The 18933-nt window shown below is 42.9% G+C and overlaps 1 protein-coding gene across 1 annotated transcript in view; it reads left to right on the top strand.

The window, feature by feature from the left end:
- The first annotated feature begins 225 nt into the window (after window positions 1-225).
- TMEM232 (transmembrane protein 232) overlaps window positions 226-18933 on the top strand; it is a 152482-nt gene continuing 133774 nt past the window's right edge. The window contains exons 1-3 of the mRNA XM_044446156.1: window positions 226-436; window positions 11001-11112; window positions 16055-16160. Of these exons, the coding sequence (XP_044302091.1) occupies window positions 306-436; window positions 11001-11112; window positions 16055-16160 (349 nt within the window). The 5' untranslated portion in view covers window positions 226-305. The remainder of the gene's footprint in view (window positions 437-11000; window positions 11113-16054; window positions 16161-18933) is intronic.

Below are 18933 nucleotides of genomic sequence, written 5' to 3'. Positions count from 1 at the left end.
AAGATTTACTATTGTAATTATTCTTGAATTATCCTGTTATGGTTTAATTTATAGCTTATTAGTGTTATTAATTATTCTGATCTAACAGTAATATAGTTTCCCAGTAGAACTATTGATACCACATGCTCTACAGTAATTTCCTTCATAGATGACTGTATTGTTTTAGCTTTTCTCTGTAATGAGTAACCAAAAAGAGCATTCACTTGGCTGAACATTTATACACTTACTGTAAGGTAGTGAGACTTAAAATTGTGTTTTGATATGGTTCCCACATTCTTATTTTTTTAGATTGGTTTTAGAACAACATGCCTATCATCAAAGTGCCAGTGGTATACAAATTTGGTATTGTATCCAATGATGAACATCAAAAACTTCTGCAGAGACTGCTGGCTAAACACCTGAAAACATCTTCAATTAAGAAGAAACAAAAACATAAGTAAGTTCAAAGAAAGATAGAACAGTATTATTTTTTGTTACTTGCTGGTGGTATGCGGGCAAAGGTTTTCAATGTTTATACAGAACTCTTGAGTTTAAACTATGCCTTAAATCGTACCTTATTAGCAGCAGACCACATTCTTATTTCCTTAAGAATCCTGCTGAGATTAGCTCTCTATAGGAGCTATCATTGGTGGACTGTACCTGTGGACTTTGCCCTTGGGACACTTTCTGTAGCAGGAATGCAGAATGTTTCAACCTGAGGGCTGGAGAAGCTTTTGGGGGCCAGGTTTCACTGGTGGGGAGGCTCAAAGGCAAAAGTGATGGGGTCAAAACTGCACTTATATTAAGCTGAAAGGTCTAACTGCCAGTACTTAAACCACAGGAGATACATTTCAACCTCCCGAGAGTCAGGAAACTGCAAAAAAGCTAGGAAGCTATGAAACAGTTGGTACTGGGTGGTAAAGAGATGAGGCTGGGGAAGGGACATGGCCGTCTGGGGAAATCCAAAGGACTGAATTGGGACCCTGGGCCTGAGCTTCTGCACTCCTGGCCTAGAGCATCCATAGCGAAACTTTTGCCTGCAGATACAACATGGTCAGCAAGGCCTCCCCATCCAGCTCTCTAGACTCTTTCCCAGGCTCCACCTTTGTTTTCCATCCCCCTTTTGGCCACTGTCTTGGTACATGGTAACAGAGGGCTTTTATTTTCCTTCCTTCCACTTTTTTTCTTCCCATGCAGTTTGCTGGTTTCCCGGACTGCATGCCAGACTGCAGCACAGAAAAGTACAAATGCAAACTGCCCAAGGGGAAAAGAGTGTTTGCTCCCTCTGCAACTTTTAAATATGTCCCTGTATGTGCAATGGATGAAAGATTGTGTGTGTGTGAGAGAGAGCGAGAGCGAGAGCGAGAGCAAGAGAGACCAGGCAAGCAGTGAGGGTGGCCTGACTCAGAGGTGGCATTCCCTTCCAGTGTCCTTGCTCAAAAAGGTGACTGCCCACCTCCCAGTCACACAGAGTGTCCTCTCATTGCCAAAGGGAAACCCATTTGGTTCTAGTGGACTGCCTTTTGGGTCTCTCTGAGGTCAAATCCAGGACATTTAGGTTGTTTTTAACATTGGCCATGTGTTTATTTTTTGACTTCCATTTTCTGAGTGTTTGTAAACTACCTAGGTTAGTTCCAGAAAGGCAGTATAGAAATGTAATGAATCAATCAGCCAGATAGTCAGTTAATCAAACTGAGTGAGTTTAAAAGGGAAAGCTGTGAAAGCACTGTAGGAAATTTTTAGTAGTTATGTCTTAAATACATCCTAAAATGAGTATTCACCCCTGCCCTTATTATTTTCTTTAATTATGTTACACTGGGTTCTTGCTATTGCATTAATGCTCTTGATAACAGCAAATTAGAATCATTTTCTGTGAAGCCTAGTTCTAGAATACTTAAGATAACAGAGGTATAAGATATAAAAAAGATAATTTTTGTACTTTCTTGTTAAGAGGTTTAATACTTTCACTTAAAATAATCAGTTCCAGCTGCTCATATTCTTGACAGAGTGACTTGGAATCTTAACATTTGCAGTTCACCTTGTAGTTCATAAAGCATAAAATCAGATGCTAACCTGTTATATAGGAAATAATTTTTAAAAAATCTTTATCCATACTATTGTTATCAGTTGGCAGATTTATAATTGTAACAAGGATGGTACAGAATGGTGGTAATTAATAAAGAATTCATATTTTACCTGTTAGAATGCATTGATTTCTGATTGATTTATATCTAAGTTGTTCACCGGCATTCATTTGAGGAACTGTAACTCTGGAGAGTTCTCTTTGGCTCCAGGTGAAATTCTTAAACAGAAGTGCCTTGTAATTTGGCAAGTTTACCCCTGTTTAATGTTGTGTATACACCTGGTATTTGTGCTGGGAAGATACAAACTGCCTTGGCACCCTACCACTTGTATCTTCAGCGCAGCATATAGAGGTACAATCATTAAACAGTATGCATAATTTCTTACAGAGAAATGTATTCCATGTAGGAATTTCATTATCTTTGAAGCAGCACTACGATTAACTATAAGAACAGTGTTTAATCATCAATATTTTATGTTAGCTGCTGTTGTTTCACTCTAAAAAGCATTATAATCTTAGAAACAATGTAGTTACTCTTCTGCCTCCATGGCAGTGGGGGGGAACCTATGGCACGCATGCTGCAGCAGGCACGCAGAGCCCTCTGTCAGCACACGAGCCAAGTCACCCCAGCATTGCCCCAGCAGCCAAGCATCGGATAACAGCATACACAGGGGCCATGTGCATGCTTGGAAAGGAGTAGTGGCGCCAGACGATGTCACAAGCCATGACTAATTAGCCGCAACTCATCTGAGCTTTAGCATGGCCAGTCAGTGCGCTGCCAAGGATATATGTATAGATTTGCTTGGACTGGCTGTGAGGTGTTTTTTCTAAACTAAAACCTCCGTTTTCAGGTTTTATTGCAGTGTTGACACTTTGCGATAAATAAGTGGGATTCGGGTTGCAGTTTGTGCACTTGGTCACTACTCTGTGATTAAACAATACAGTTGTCAGTATTGTAAAGTGGCAGTGTTGCTTTTCAGTACCTAGAAACAGGAAGTACACATTTTGCCCTTTCAAAGGCATACTATTTTGCTCCCAGACTCAAATATTAACATTTTTAAAAGTTGCCTTTCCTTTAAATATCAGCTATTGATTAAAATAGTTATGTTACTGTCATGTTAAATATTAGTTAAGATGAGTTGTGTTAGGCTATGTGACCAATTCAACCTTCCAGTCTTTCTGCATAAGACTACATCATACTACTACAGCATACATTTCTGGTAGTAGGTATCAATCAAATGATGAGGCCAAAGTTATTTTGTAGAATTCATACTAGTAAGAACAACACAAATGAGAGATGATTTTTCATTGGACTTTCCTGTAACTTAGGGAATAATAGGACTTGCTTTTATTCCTCTTTCTACAGCTGGAGGAAATCTGAAATTATAATCTAAATCAGGGGTCTCAAACTCGTGGCCCACGGGCCAATTGCGGCCCATGGGACGATATTTTGTGGCCCCTACTTGATATCAAAGTTTAGTGATAGTGCGGCCCGCACGTTTTTCTCACACGCACCTGTGTGAGTTGTTACCCTGGGTGTAATGTTCCCTCTAAGCTGTGCGCCAGGACGGGCGGGACTTGGCGGAGGGGCCCTGTGGCCTTCAAAGCACCGGTGGCGCCCAGGCCAGCCTCCGGGAGAGACGCGGGATGAGCGGCCCACCACTGCCGCGGTGGTGGAATACTTGATGCGGCCCAGCCTCACCCAGACTCTACTTCCAGAGGCCCCCAGGTCAGTTGAGTTTGAGACCCCTGGTCTAAATCTTCTTTTTCATCTAATGTACTCTGTATCTTACCATTCTAAAAGTTGGAGTGTGCTTCTAGATAAGACCTCTATAGCAACAGCCCTCTTCACAGAATTTTGGGGTGCTTCTTGACATTGTCACTTTTCATGTGTAAGCTTCCTATGTTTTCCTACTACTTCTTACATCTTTTTTTCTTACTGCAGAAAATCTAAGAAGAAAAAGAATAGCTGCACATTGCCTTCTTACTGGTAGTTTAGGAGTCTTCTGCCTGGAAGCACACAGAGTCAGGAAACCATTTTGATATGTATTCATCATCCCTAAATGATGTGTCAAACTGCTCCTGAAAGAGAATTTTGGAACTTGCCGTTTGCCACAGGGTACCTGCTGTAAAAAATTCATTAAAAACTTGGTAACAACTTTCATAAAAACAGCTTAAGCAGACAGAAGCTAAAATCCAGCATAACAAATAAAATAGTCATTTAACGTAGCTAGAACCATACGCTAGAAAGCCTTCTAGATATAGAACACATCACCAACCTTACCTAAGAGGGAGGGCGGAATTAGTGGAGAGCCTCTAAAGAAGTAGGTTTTGGGTAGGATCATGTGGTAGATGGTAGTCCTTATAGTGCCAAGTATCCAGCAATTGCTAACTGCCCATCAGTCAACCATCAGGCTTCAGCAAGGGGCGGCATAGAAATGTTAATAATAACAACAACAACAGCAACAACTAACCAATTTGTCACAAATCCAGGAAGCTTTGGGGTACCCTTAAACTAGAGTTCTTCATTGTGGCCTCTGTGCATCACACATATGGGTGCTGCGCCTGCGCAGTGCCTAGGCCAGAAGATTAGAAAGCTAACAGTTTTTGGCGGGAAAAACTCCGCTCCCCTCCCCCCCTTGGTGGTATAAATAGAGCGGACTGTCTGCCATTTACTCAGTCTTTGCGACCGCTGTGCCTCATGCCTGTTCATCCCTCGCTTAGATCTTTGTGCTTCTTGCCCGCTTTTACACTTATCTCTTGTTAAACTATTCTTATACTCCAAGTTTGTTTCTCTTCCCAGTTCTTCATAAATCCTTCCCTCATTTCTAAAACAAAAAACAAAAAATATTATCTTACCCTCAATGCTGTCTTCTTTCTTCCTTTTCGCGATGGCGCAGTGAGCGGCATTCTGCAATTGCATCGAATGTGGGTTCAAATGTCGCCTGCAGATCCACATGATCTATGCCTCCTCTGCCTTGGCAAGGGGCATAGAACTGACAAATGCGGCCATTGCTTGGTGTTTACCAAGCAAGCGAGGAAGAATAGGGAGAATCGTCTCCGAAAACTCCTCTGGGACCAGGCCTTAATGCAATCCAACCAACTGCTTTTACGGCCTGGTTCCTTTTCAGCCGCGCCTCCTCAGTGCTCCACCCCCACTGCGAGCGCTCCTGTGAAGCGCCCTGCTTCGACTTCCGCCACTCCTCCGCAGTGCCCTTCGGACGAAGGCGCCACTTCTCTGGAGGCCCAGTTGCCACCTTCCTCTCCAGCTAAGAAATGGGAGAAGCGCAAACACACTGGCTTGGATAAACCTTCCACTCATAAGAAGCCAAGGAAGGAGAAGGCGGACAAGCCCGCTCACAAGAACAAAAAACCCGACCGCCCCAAACACGGGGGCTCAGGTTCATCGGGCTTCTTGGTACCGACTGCTGCCACGGTACCGACTCCTTCAGGACTGGCCCTGCAATCCGCTATGCAGGTGACTCCGTCGGGATCCCCCAGGCCAACCATTTGGCCTGAGAGCGTGCCGCCTCAACAACAGGAGGAGCCGCTTCGGGAGTCCATCTCTGATGGTGAGATTAGAGACTCCCCACCGAGGGAACATTCTCCAACCCCAGTGCCTACAACTGAGCCGCCTGTAGATTTGCCATCGCCTCCCAGGCATCGCAGCCGTTCGTCTGAACATTGGGATGAAGATTGGTTGATCCCTGGATATGGTGCCCCCCCCTCGGCTGGGGTGGTTATCAGCCATATCCGTACTTTCCTCGGGATCGTAGATCACCATTGGTCCTGACAGACATACCATCCACGTCGAGGCGTGTGGAGAGAGGACGTCTAACCTCTCCTGAAACCTCCTCCTTGAGCGACCACTATTGCTATGATGAAGACTCGGAGGAGTTGGAGGTCGACTCGACATCCCCTGATGTTGTGATTACCTCCCAAGGGCTTGCTTCACCTGATGAACCACATGTCTCCTTTACGGAGCTCATGTCCCACCTCGTTCGGTCTCTTGAGATCGAAGCCCAGCACTGGCCAGGTCCTTCTACAATTCGGTTCTATGACGTTGTTCGGGGAGAGCAGTCCACAACCATAGCCCTGCCGCTAATTACTACACTTCGCCAGGCTATGGTCCAGCCCTGGGATCAACCACAAGCTACCTCCCGCTGGTATGAAGCCATTTACAGAGTTAGAGAGGACGATATTCCTTTTTTGCTCTGTCACACGAAAATGAACTCTCTTGTGGTTGAATCTTCCCAGGGCAGGGAGTCCAGGGGACACACTGCCCCTCGAGACAAGGAAGGGAGGAAAATCAATATGCTTGCGCACTGAGTCTATGCAGCCTCTGGGCTCGGTGTACGCATATCGAATTACGAAGCAACACTGGCACGTTACCAGTACTTCATCATGCAAAAGCTGGATAATGTTGCTTCCTCCCTTCTAGACCACCAAGTGGACCTCGCCAGGGTCTTCATCAAAGAAGCGATGCAGGTGGCGGTGCAACAGTTGTCTACCATAAGACACCATGTAGACACGAATTTGAGGGCTCTCGTCAATGCCATCTCCTTGCGCCGACATGCGTGGCTGTGCAACCATAATTTCCCTGACGAAACGAAATGCAGAATCGAGGAAATGCCATTTGATGGCACCGGTCTTTTCCATCAGAAGACCGACCGCAAGTTAAAGGCGATACACGAATCGCGCATGACCGCGCACCGCATGGAGCTCCCTCAACAGAAGCGTAAGTGGCAGTGGTCTCGTCCCTCCTATTGGAACCAACAATACCACCCTCGACAGCAATATCAGCAATGACAGCAACGTCGGAGGCAGCAACCGCAACAACGCTTCTCCCAGGGCTGTCAACGCTTTGACACCAATAAACACCCATGTTGATGGTCTGGGTGAACCATCCTCTCTCTTCCAACACCACCTTCCCTTCTCCCTTTTGGGGACCGGCTCCAGGGCCGACTCCCCATCTGGGAGTCCATTACATCTGATAGGTGGGTGTTATATATCATTCAGTTCGGATATAGGATAGAATTCGATGTCATCCCTCCATCGAGCCCAATCCGTTTTGCACCTTCTTCATCGGTGCTATGCGACGAGGTTTCTCAGTTGCTTCTCAAGGGAGCAATTTGACAACTATCCCGATCGGAGGGATTGCATGGCTTCTATTCCAGATATTTTATGGTCCCAAAAAGGGACAGTGGTCTTCATCTGATTCTGGACTTACAGACTCTTAATACATACATCAAACCAAGAAAGTTTTGAATGACCACTTTATAGAATATTTTTCCGTTACTGAAGAGGGAGGATTGGTTCGCCTCACTGGACTTGAAGGATGCCTATTTTCATATTTCTATCCATCCTTCGCACAGACGCTTCCTACGTTTTACTGTTGGGTCCGATCTGTTCGAGTTCAATGTTCTGCCTTTTGGCCTGGCTACCACCCCTCGAGTTTTTACGAAGTGTATGGCGCCAGTATGCGCACACTTACGAACACGGGGAGTGCAAATATACCCTTATTTAGACGATTGGCTAATCGTTTCGCAAACTAAACAAGATCTTCTGTCTGCTATACAAGTAACCTGCGCTCTACTCGATGATCTTGGCCTGTGCATTAACCACGAGAAATCGTCCCTTATTCCCACGCAGGTCATCCACTTCATCGGGGCACATCTCGACTCTACACGGGAAAGAGCCTTTCTTCCTCCGGAACGTCAAGATGCCTTATACAATCACTTTCGTCGAATCCGACTGCACAGAACGGTTCCAGCCATATCCATTCAGAGACTACTTGGGCACATGGCTGCTGCAGTTGCCATTGTCCCGTATGCCAGGCTGCGTATGCGGCCCATGCAACTGTTTTTCAATGCTTCATTTCACCTGCAATGGGATCCTTCCACCAAGCTGATCCGGATTCCATTTGCGATCCTTCATACTCTGACTTGGTGGACCATCCCAGGCAACCTGTCTATCAGCATCCCATTTCGACTGCCTCGGCCAACAACAACCCTGTGCACCGAAGCATCCCTCCTGGGATGGGGTGCAGCATGTTCGGGACTTCGGGACCAAGGTACTTGGAACCGACGAGAAGCAAGGAAACACATCAACTTCCTCAAACTTCTGGCAATTTTCAACGCCCTCAAGGCTTTCAAGACTGTGCTATGCTGTCAAGTTGTCCAGACTGCATCAGACAACATACATGCTGTTTTCTATATCAACAGGCAGGGCGGCACAAAATCACTGGCCTTAGCACGCCTATCGATGGACATTTGGGATTGGTGCATACCAAGGAGCATAATGCTCTTGGCGGTTCACCTGGCAGGAACCAACAACATAAAAGCAGATATGTTGAGCAGACAGATGTCAACAACCCACGAATGGGAGTTGGACAGACAAGTTTGCAAGAAACTCTTCCATTTGTGGGGTTACCTAGACATGGACTTGTTTGCCACCCGGGACAACAGAGTGTGTGCCCTGTACTGCTCCAGAGCGGGCATCGGATCGGGATCGATGGGGGATGCTCTTATGATCCCTTCAAACAGCATGACTTTTTATGCATTCCCTCCGATCCCACTTCTAACAAAAGTGGTGGTGAAAATAGCCCAAGACAATGCCACAGGGATATTGGTAACTCCGTGCTGGCTGAGGCAACCATGGTTTGCCACTCTTTTGTGACTATCCAGAGGAACGTTTCTTCGCCTACCAACTCTTCCTCAAGTGTTAACGCAACAAGGCGGAGCGATCTGGCATCCAGATATATCCTCCCTGAAGTTGACGGCATGGCGGATCAGCTAAGCCATTTCACTGAGTTGATACCGACAACACCCCACTCTATGGAGAACTCTATTCAGCAAACTGTACATACAGCTCCTACTTCGGATCCGACAGCAATCGCTTCAGTACCGACGGCTACTGACCAAGAAATTCAGACGATTCTCAAATATGCATTGAGACCGTCCACTCATCGCTCTTATGCGGCTAAATGGAAAAGATTCTCATCTTTTGAAGAGTGCCACTCCTTTCTTCCTGGGATGGCTTCAATTGACAATATCTTGCAATTTCTCTTGGAACTGTATAACTCGGGACTTAGACCATCATCCATCAAAGTTTATGCAGCCGCCATATCCCATTATCATGGCGCTGTCCACGGCTTATCAGTTTTCTCTCAACCGCTGGTTCGACACTTTATTAGGGGATTACAGAACTTACATCCGTCTATCCGACCTGCTATGCCAACGTGGAGCTTTTCTGCAGTACTCCAAGTGCTTATTAAGCCACCGTTCGAACCTTTGGCAACTGTGGACCTACGCCTTGTGTCGTGGAAAACGGCTTTCCTCATAGCAGTAACATCAGCTCGGAGAACAAGTGAAATTTGTGCTCTTTGCATAAACCCACCATTTCTGAATTTCCGTAAGGAAAAAGTCGTTCTTCGGATGGATTCTTCCTTTCTCCCTAAAGTGGCTAACCCATTCCACTTGAGTCAAGACATTGTTTTGCCGGCGTTCTTTCCATTGCCTTCGAATCTGATAGAATGGGCCCTGCACACGCTTGATGTTCGCCATTGCTTGGCCTTTTACAGATCCCATACTGAATCTTTCCGTAGTACTAATAAACTTTTTGTTAAGTACTCTGAGCATGACAAGGGATCGTCGATCACATCTCAAAGACTTTCTAATTGGATTGCCCAGACTATCGTCTTGGCTTACCAGCTATCGAAAATATACTTACCTGTCTCTCCAAAAGGTCACTCCACACGAGCAGTAGCGATTTCGTCCGCCTTTGCCGCAGGGGTTCCGCTTCAGGATATCTGCAGAGCTGCAACGTGGGCTGGTCCATGTACCTTCGCCAAGCATTACTGGCTTGATGTACGCGCAAGGCAGGACTGCTCTTTCGGCAGAGCTGTTCTTTCATCTGTTCTTTGATGACAACACCTCCCTCCTTTGAGTTTGGTAAGCTTGCGAATCACCCATATGTGTGATGCACAGAGGCCACAACGAAGAAAAGCAGGTTGCTTACCTGTAACTGATGTTCTTCGATTGGCCATCTGTGCGTTCACACAACCCACCTGCCGGCCCCACTCGGTGTCGGTGAGTGGATGTTTTTTCTCAGTACCATACTCTAATATTCATCGGTACCGTTGGGATATGATGATGCTTCTTGTTGATTTTATTCTCAACCTCTAGAGGGCGAACGTTTGGTCTTCAAGACTGAGTAAAATGGCGGACACTCTGCTCTATTTATACCACTGAGGGGGAGGGGAGAGGAGTTTTTCCCACCAAAAACCGTTAGAGCTTTCTAATCTTCCGGCCTAGGCACTGCGCAGGCGCAGCACCCATATGTGTGAATGCACAGATGGCCACTCGAAGAATATCAGTTACAGGTAAGCAACCTGCTTTTCTCTCTGGTTTAAATAGGAATCTGGCTTTGTAATTTGTTTTTTTATGTCTGTAATGGTCTCATGTCATGTGGTTTTGCTGGCCACTCAATCAGCTTTTTGTCTTGTTCCCTTTTTCTTTGAAGGTGTGGTATAGATTTTGGGTTAGCTTGCATCTATCAGTTACAAATGCATTTTATTTGCTTTCCTTTCAGCTGTGCAAAATAGTTGGGCCAGGGCTTAAACACTGGATTTTTGTAAGATATGGATGTGCTTATAGCAAGAACAGCTTCATCTCTCATAGAGTTGAAGCCCTGAAGGCAAAGCCCCCCTCCCACCCTGTTGTCTCACAGATGGTCCCTGTTCATGTACTTACTGGTCTTTACAAAGAAACAAATGCAGTCCTCTGAATTAAAGAAACATTTCTATACTTTACAGGTCAGATGTGGTTTTCAAAATTAAGTAAGCTTTCTTTTGTTTTACTTTATACTTGGAATATTGATATGGTGTATTTATGAAATATCAAATCAAATCAAAATTCTTTACTGGTTACTTTTTCAGGAACCCACTTGAAGTTACAGAAGTATTCATTGAGGATTTCAATAATGCACTAAAAACAGAAGAAAAAGAAAAATTCATAGAAGTGGCTAAAAAAATGCTTGCCAGATGTGAGGTTTGTATATACAAGGGTTACAGGATTTGTAAAGGAACATTCATAAAGACCATCTGCTGATCTTGAATTTTTACTATTATACTTTATGGTGAAGAATGAATGAAAATATATCTAATACAAAATATTATTTTTTTAGCTTGACTGTTAAGTGTTGAAGTTATATTTAGTGGTGTTTGGCAAAATAATATTTGACCGGAATGCTGTTTGGATATGAGTATTCTGAATAATTTTTATTCAGCAAAAGGAAGGTAATATGTAGAAATAAAGCAGCAGTTTGAATTGAAAAGATACTTTAAAAGCAATAACACTGCTCTTCAAAAAAACACAATCAAGAGCACCGTGGGACTAAAGTTATTTCTATTGATATCCAAATGAAAAGATTATACTTTTTGTGGCAAGCTTAAGAAGTTATTTGCATATTATGAATGTTCAGTAGAAGTTTTTCCTTGTAATCTGCCTCTCTCTTTTCCCTTTTCATCTGGCACAAAGAATGCATAAAATTAAACAAAGCTTTCAAAAGTAGCACTGGCATATATGTCTCAGTCTCTCTCTCTCTCTCTCTCTCTCTCTCTCTCTCTCTCTCTCTCTCTTTCCCCCACTCCCAGTTCCATTTCATCATATAATCTACTTTTAATGATGTTTGGGAGATTTTGGATAGATCAGCCTTCTGTCAAATTTAGGGATTATTCCTATGGAACATACATACATACACTTATATGTTTATATCAATGAAATAAAATTCACTGATACATAAGGTAATCTCATTTATTATTGTGTTTCTATACTATCTTCTACAACATTACTGAAAAGTAGAGAGGACAAGAATATTTTGAAACATGTTCCAGAGGCTTCTAGGCTCAAGCTCATACAGCCTTCTCTTGTGTAGACAGTCGGTAACAGAATGTGGAAGCCAATTCTGAAAAGACCATCTTGTGCATCTCTACAAATTTGTCAGTGAAGAAATATCAAGCATGCCCTCTCGGCATATATCAAAAAATGAGGGTGTGTGAGGGGAGAGAGATTTCCTGAGCTATGCAGGATTCTGACTGCAAATGAACATAAGCAGAAACTGTGTAAGTCCTCTTTGAAAGCCCACTGGAAGCAAAGAAGTAGCAGAGGGCTGTGGTACAGAATCGGATGTATTCTTGCCACCCTATTTGTCGATAAACAGAAGGCTGCATTTTGCATCAACTGAAATGCTCTGTGTAAAATGCATTATAGTCATTGAGTTTACAGATGCATGGGTGCTTGCCAGTTCTCAGTGCTTTTCACAACCTTAGGAAATTATTGTCATCTCATGCTTAAAGGAGGACCTCCTTGGGTGGATTGATACAAAGCAATGTAGTTGATACAAACCAGTCTTCACACCCACCATCCCTTGGATATATAAGAGGAGTGCAAGTTCTAGGAACATACCTGTGCTAATGGGCTAAGTGGATTGCCTCTATACCACCAGCACTTCTTGTTTGGATTTTGTTTCAGTTTGTTTCACTTCATTTGTTTGGCCACTACTACTTGACACCATTTAAATAATGAAAATACTCTCCCCTGACTTCAGGAGAAAGATGGGTATAGCTAGGTGTCTAATGTATGTGCCAAAACTTTGGTCAGGCATGGGGAATGCTGTATTGCAACCCGTCATTCCTCATTATTGATTTTTTTTCCTGGCAGGGCTAAGGGAAGTCGGAGTCCAATAACATCTGGTGATCCCACATTCCTTACCCCTGACTTAGGTTTTCTAGCTTAACTGCTATGTATGTAAATCCAGCTCAAACGGATGTGCAATCTCCCCAGATGGCTGTCCTGTGGGCTGTTCCTCTTTTCATATTTTACAACATATACTTATGTAAATTACTCTTCTCAAATACATGCATTTATGTATTTGGGAAATGCATGGGAATACTAAATGATTGCATCTATGAGCTTGGTTGTTCTTAAAGGATATGAAGTGCATTGAACTCTCACATAGGATGTTTGACTCAGCAGTGTTTGTGGGAACTGTGGCATTGAAAAGGAAGGTCATTTAGGGCTTCTATACATGAGAGGGTTAACCTACCACTTTATTGAGGCTTTGACTTTCCTTGTCACTGAAGAAAGAAAAGTGCATCCTTTGTATGTTCCCCTCTCCCATCTATTGGGTTTTCATTTCTCTGTCTTTATATTTTGTTAACTAAGCACAAGATGGCACTGTGGAAGAGTTACAGTATAGTGTATTTGTGACAATACACAAAGTGCTTGTTCCAATTTGAAGTTCAATAGCTCATTATCCTCATTCTTAAAAAAAATACAAAACAAACAAAACCCAACCCTACAAAAATGGCTACAAAACACAGGAAAGGCCCTGCAGGAGGAAAATACAGTGGTACCTTGGCTCAGGAACTTAATCTGTTCCAGGACTCTGGTCGTGACCCAAATTGGTTGTGAGCCAAGTCAAATTTCTCCATAAGGGTCAATGTAAATAAGGTTAATCTGTTCTGTAACTAATTTTTTTTTTAATACCAAATTCGAAGTGGGCATGCTGGGGTGGGAAATGGGGGCGATCACGGACGCGCTCGGGGGGGGGGTCTTCCATCTCCCCCCCAGCGCGCTCGTGATCGTCACCTGATGTGGAGTTTGTGACCTGAGGCAAAATTTCTGTTTGTGATTCGATTTGGTCATGGACTGAGGCATTCGTGGGCCGAGGTACCACTGTAACATGAAAAGATTCTACAGATTTCTGTGAATGAAGAAATGCCTTGTGTAGAGAAATCCTTAAATTGCAAGTCCTAAATATGTTTGCTTAGGAATAAGCCTTAATGAACATAGTGGGACTTACTTCCAAGTGAACATGTAAATATACCATTTAATCAATTTTCAGTCATCAAAACTTTTTTTCTCAATTAAAAGTATGTCTGATTAACTGCAGCAGCAGAACGTAAATTAGTACTTTTCCTGTTCACAAACTATGAGCTGTTCCTTCCACCACTTGACATTCAAAAGAGCAACAGGGATTGAAAGTTAAAAATTAGCAGGAAAGAACAGCAGCAGAAGACCAGTTTGCAGAAAAACACTGAATTAGAATAATCCCATATTCCTGGCTGTTGTTGTTTTAAGTAATAATGGCTTGTTGCTGTTCTAAAAACAGTATGATTTTGTCAGAACTACTGTTTTATTCATGTGCAAATTAACCAGTTTAATAAAAATTCATGCAATTGATTTAAATGTATATGTAGAAGGCTGATTTGCTATTGAGAAATAAATGGAACTGAACTAATTGAAATGTACTAAATCAAGACATAACTCTGGTAAAAGCACTGAGGGAAGAAAAGAAGACAGAAGCGGGAAATTCCCTCGGTGTGCCAGAGATCTGTAGATTCTGTCATTTCTGAAATTTGGCAGTCCTTACCTTAATATTCTTTACTGAATTGTACTGATCATTTGAAATGAGAGACTCACTGATGCAGGTATCCAACAGAATTCACTGCTGGGTGAATTTCTATATCGGAGCACAAAAAAGCAAAACAAAAACAATAAAACAGAAAAGATTGCTTCAATAAATGTCCCATTGCTTGTACTGATAGCTAAGGACCTGTAACACATAATAAAAGCCAGAGCACTTGTGCTGAATATAGCTTTTGTTTAAGCAATGGAAAGAAACAACTTTAAAACAAAATTACCTTAACAAAATCTCCACAGAGAGAACATCCATAAAATGGTTTGTACTAGACATCTGAAATGAATAAGAAATTTCATAACTAAAAATAAGTAAAGTATTTGTTGGTTTTTTCCTCCATTTTTGTTTTCAGGTTGATGTTTCCTAAAAATAACTGGGAAAAGGCAAGAAAGGTGTTTTTATGTAGTTCTTAGGTTTTGCAATAATGTTTCAAGAAGAACACAGGAAGATGCCTTTATTTGGTCAGACCATTGGCCATCTAGGCCAGTGTTGCCCAAATCAGGGTTTGGCAATGCAGCACCTCTGGGCTACCCTCAAACATCATTCATGGTGCCTGTCAGGGTTCCCTCCCCTTCACACATTCATTTTTTTAATAATGAAGTTCCTAACTCCCATTTCTTTTCCCATGAATGTCTTTGAGCCACATATGGGCCTCAGAGACATTCTAAGAAATGAAGATGGCAGGTGTTTGTTGATGCTTTCCTTTACAGTGTGGACATTTTGTTGCGATGCCCAAAACAGTTTTGTGAATCACCACATGTGTCCCCAGACTACACTGGTTCAGGATTTCCAGTGTTTCGGGCAGGAGATTTTCCCAGTCCTAACTGGAAATGCTTGGGATCAGATTTGGGACTGTTCACATGCTGAGTATGTGCTCAACCATTGATTGGAACATTATAGCTAATACAATAATTCATTTAACTATACGCAGATACAAATGAATGGTACAGAAAATGAAAAAGACATTTCCTCCTCTTCTCAGGTTGTTTAAATGCTGGTCAAGTGGCACTGACAAACCTGTGCTCACATCAGGACTAATCCATGTCATAGAAGAATAGCATTTAAGATTTCAACCAAATTAATTTTTGAAGAACAAACCCAGGATGGCTGTAGAACATGGAATGCATCTTGACAGAATTGGCTTCTTTGGTTCAGTCCTAATTTGATGGTAGCACAAGAGCCTCTTCACAACGACTCAGTGCAAGTCGTTACTATGATACAGAGCTAGTAATTAATTGCTTTTGTTGCAAACTACTTCACGTGGTAATAACATTATAATTATAGCTACGCATTTATCTTTTTATTTAAGTGTTAACCTGAGGGATTAAGCATTCCTTCCTTGTTAGCTCCAGCTATTGTGTCTTGTACAAGCAATCCCTTAATAATGCTGTTTTTAAATATGCACAAACTGCAGTGTAAGGAAATGGACTTTTCAAATGGTTTTTAAAATGCTAAGTTCTCTCCCCAACAACACACAGTTTGTCACTTTACCCTTTACCTTCCAAACAGAGACGAGCGGGTCTTAGCACACTGGGTTGTGGGAAGTATGTGGATCTTCCACTAGCATGGACTGAAGCAATTATATTATCACAGTGCAAAGGAGAAATCAGTGAAGGTAAGTTTCTTCTAAATTCTGTTTTTGTTGCATACTTTTCTATGAAAGTACTGCAAGAATTAGTACTTGAAAGAAGATGAATTCTCTCTTGAAGTGATTTTTGCCACAATAATTTATAAGAAACATAGAAACAGCGCGATTCAGAAGGGGTTTCCTGGGCCATCTAGTCTGACCCCCGGCTCCAGCCGGCTCCACTCACAATATGCCCACCATGTGCATGTCCAGCCTATCTTTGAACACCCTCACCGATGGGGCCTCAGTGACCTCTCGTGAAAGCCCATTCCATACCCTCGGGGTCTTCTTCATAAGAAGAATGGAAGACATCTGTTTTTTGGTCTGGCACAGCCATGAAAGCTAAGTTCCCCAAATGTGGTAGGCATATTGATGGAACTGGGGTGGGGGGAACCTCAGGATTCAGGGTTGGCCCTGTCATGAGGCAGACTGAGGAGCCTGCATTGTGGCAGAGCAGGTGGAGTGAGTGGCAAATTGTGCTGCTCTCCATCACCTGTCTGCATTGGGTGAGCCAACCTCCTCCTCCAGCAGGGGCTCTGGGGATCTTCATGAGCTACTTTCTTGCCATGGCATTTGCCACAGTGAGAGCAGCTGCTGGATCTCCTAGAACTGCTCCCCATCCTCTATTTCCTCTTACTTTTGTTTCCGTGAGGCCAGAGTAAGCAGCTGTGGGCTCCAATTGGCCAAGTTCTTGCTATACCCAGTGCCTGAAATCTTGCAAGGCTTGAGCATGCCCTCATAAGGCATGCAGCCAGAAGCAGGGGTGAGGCAATGGTGATGGGATGAAATTGCATGAGATGTTGGCAACCTGTGTTTTCACCTCAGGGTAAAAACCTTGGATTGGTGTTATCTGCTTGAGATAGTTTCTAAGGGCATAATTCTAAGCAAATTTAGACAAAAAGGAAAAAAGAAAAGAAAAACTCCACAGCTTCCAGCAGTCTAGGAATTAGAAGAGTTTTGCCTATTTAAACATGAATAGGATTATGTTCTACAACACATTAATTCATTTTAAGGATCTCTGTGTTTGAAGCCTGCAGTACAGTCATCAGTCAGGTGGTTTCTCCACCAACATATAATTTTGTAGTCCAAACAATCTGAAGCCATAGTGGAGTAGTCGGAGGAACAGAATTATATGACTGCCTCCTCCTCCCTGCTCTGGGGCAGCCCCACTGAAGGGAAAGGAATGAATAGATTGCTCTTTCAGGGGACTAGAGAGAGGCACCATTGGTCCTGACTTCATTCAGGTAGGGCATGTACAATGTTTCTGTACACTCTGAAATGCACTTGAAAGTTAGGTACATTTGCTTGAAGCCTTTGCTGTGTCAAAGGCTATTGCAACCTGTGCAAAGCCTGATATCTAGCCTAAATCTGGTTTGTTGCTACTTGAGTTGATTATTCCATATCCTACATTCTGGTATGAGTGAGAGAAGGTCTTGACCTTCCTTTTTGTTGACAGCCTTTGAGGTACTTATTAGTGATATCAATTCCCCACTGAGCCTTCTCTTCTCAAAGCTGAACATACTCAGTTCTTTCAGTTTGTCCTTATAGGGCAGTGTTTCCAAACCCTGGATTATTTTTGTTGCCCTCCTCTGGACCCTTTCTAATTTTTCTGCATCTTTCTTAACCCTTGGTGCCCAGAACTTCTAGATGAGGTCTGACTGGTGAAGAGTAGAGGGGAACTATTATTTCTTGTGATTTGGAAATAATACTTCTATTAATTCATCCTGAAATAGCACTTGCCCTTTTTGCAGCTGCATTGCATTGTTGGCTCATATTTAGCCTGTTGTCCACAATAACTCCAAATTCTTTTTCCTTTTCAGTTCTATTGAGCCACATATTCCCCATCTTGTATTGATGCATTTAGTTTCTTTTTCCTAGATGGAGGACTTAATATTTGTCCCTCTTGTATCTCATTTTGTTGCTTTCAGCCCAGTGTTCAAGTTTATCAAGATCACCTTGGATCTTCATTCTGTCTTCTAGGGTGCTTGCTATTCTACTCATTTTTGTATCATCTGCAAGTTTAATGACTGACCCTTGTACTTCATCTAAATCATTAGTCAAGAAGTTGAAGAGCACCAGTGCCCTTTATCCATTCTTCCTTGCTTGCGGCAAGTCTTCAAGATAATTTAGAAGGCCATACCATAGCATAACCCCTTTTAAAGATCCATAGTTCACTGGATGGGCAGAGCTGCACACATTCTTGAAAATTTTGTAGCTCTGTGTAGGAGATGGAACTGCAGACATCTGTTGGTTCAAGAAAAGGAAGACTGTGATGCTAATTAATGGTTTGATCCCAGTCAGCATGCAGGAGTCTGTCCACTTACTTCCAATGAATGTAAACTCAGAATGGACAATCTTCTGTCCCTGTTGAGGTCTTTAAATGTAGTAAAAATAAATGTGTGAAGAGAGGGAACTGGCATGAATATGTCCTCCATGGTTCTCAATTGCTGTTTCCTTGCTTCCTTTATTCATGGAGGTTCTTCTCATGATTTTGAACTCTAATTTTTGAGGATTTTAAACTGGGGGAAAGCATTCACAGGTAAGGAAGTTTTCCAGCTGAAAATGGCCACTATGTGATGGAGATCTGTGGGGTAGCGTACTCTTCTTCTTCATGTGTTTAACAGAGTCAGATTTTGAATGCCTGAGTAGGGCTTCCTTCTGTTTTTGGACAGTATAGGGCTTTGATTAGTATGTGAAGATCAAGAGGTACAATCCTGATTTCATTCCCTTAATGCATACATCTCTATCCCCTTTGATCAGG

Source organism: Varanus komodoensis, unplaced genomic scaffold (genome assembly GCF_004798865.1).
Source record: "Varanus komodoensis strain SLA01 unplaced genomic scaffold, ASM479886v1 scaffold5, whole genome shotgun sequence".
In the NCBI taxonomy this organism is placed as follows: domain Eukaryota; kingdom Metazoa; phylum Chordata; class Lepidosauria; order Squamata; family Varanidae; genus Varanus; species Varanus komodoensis.
This window is presented reverse-complemented; position numbering and strand designations above follow the sequence as displayed.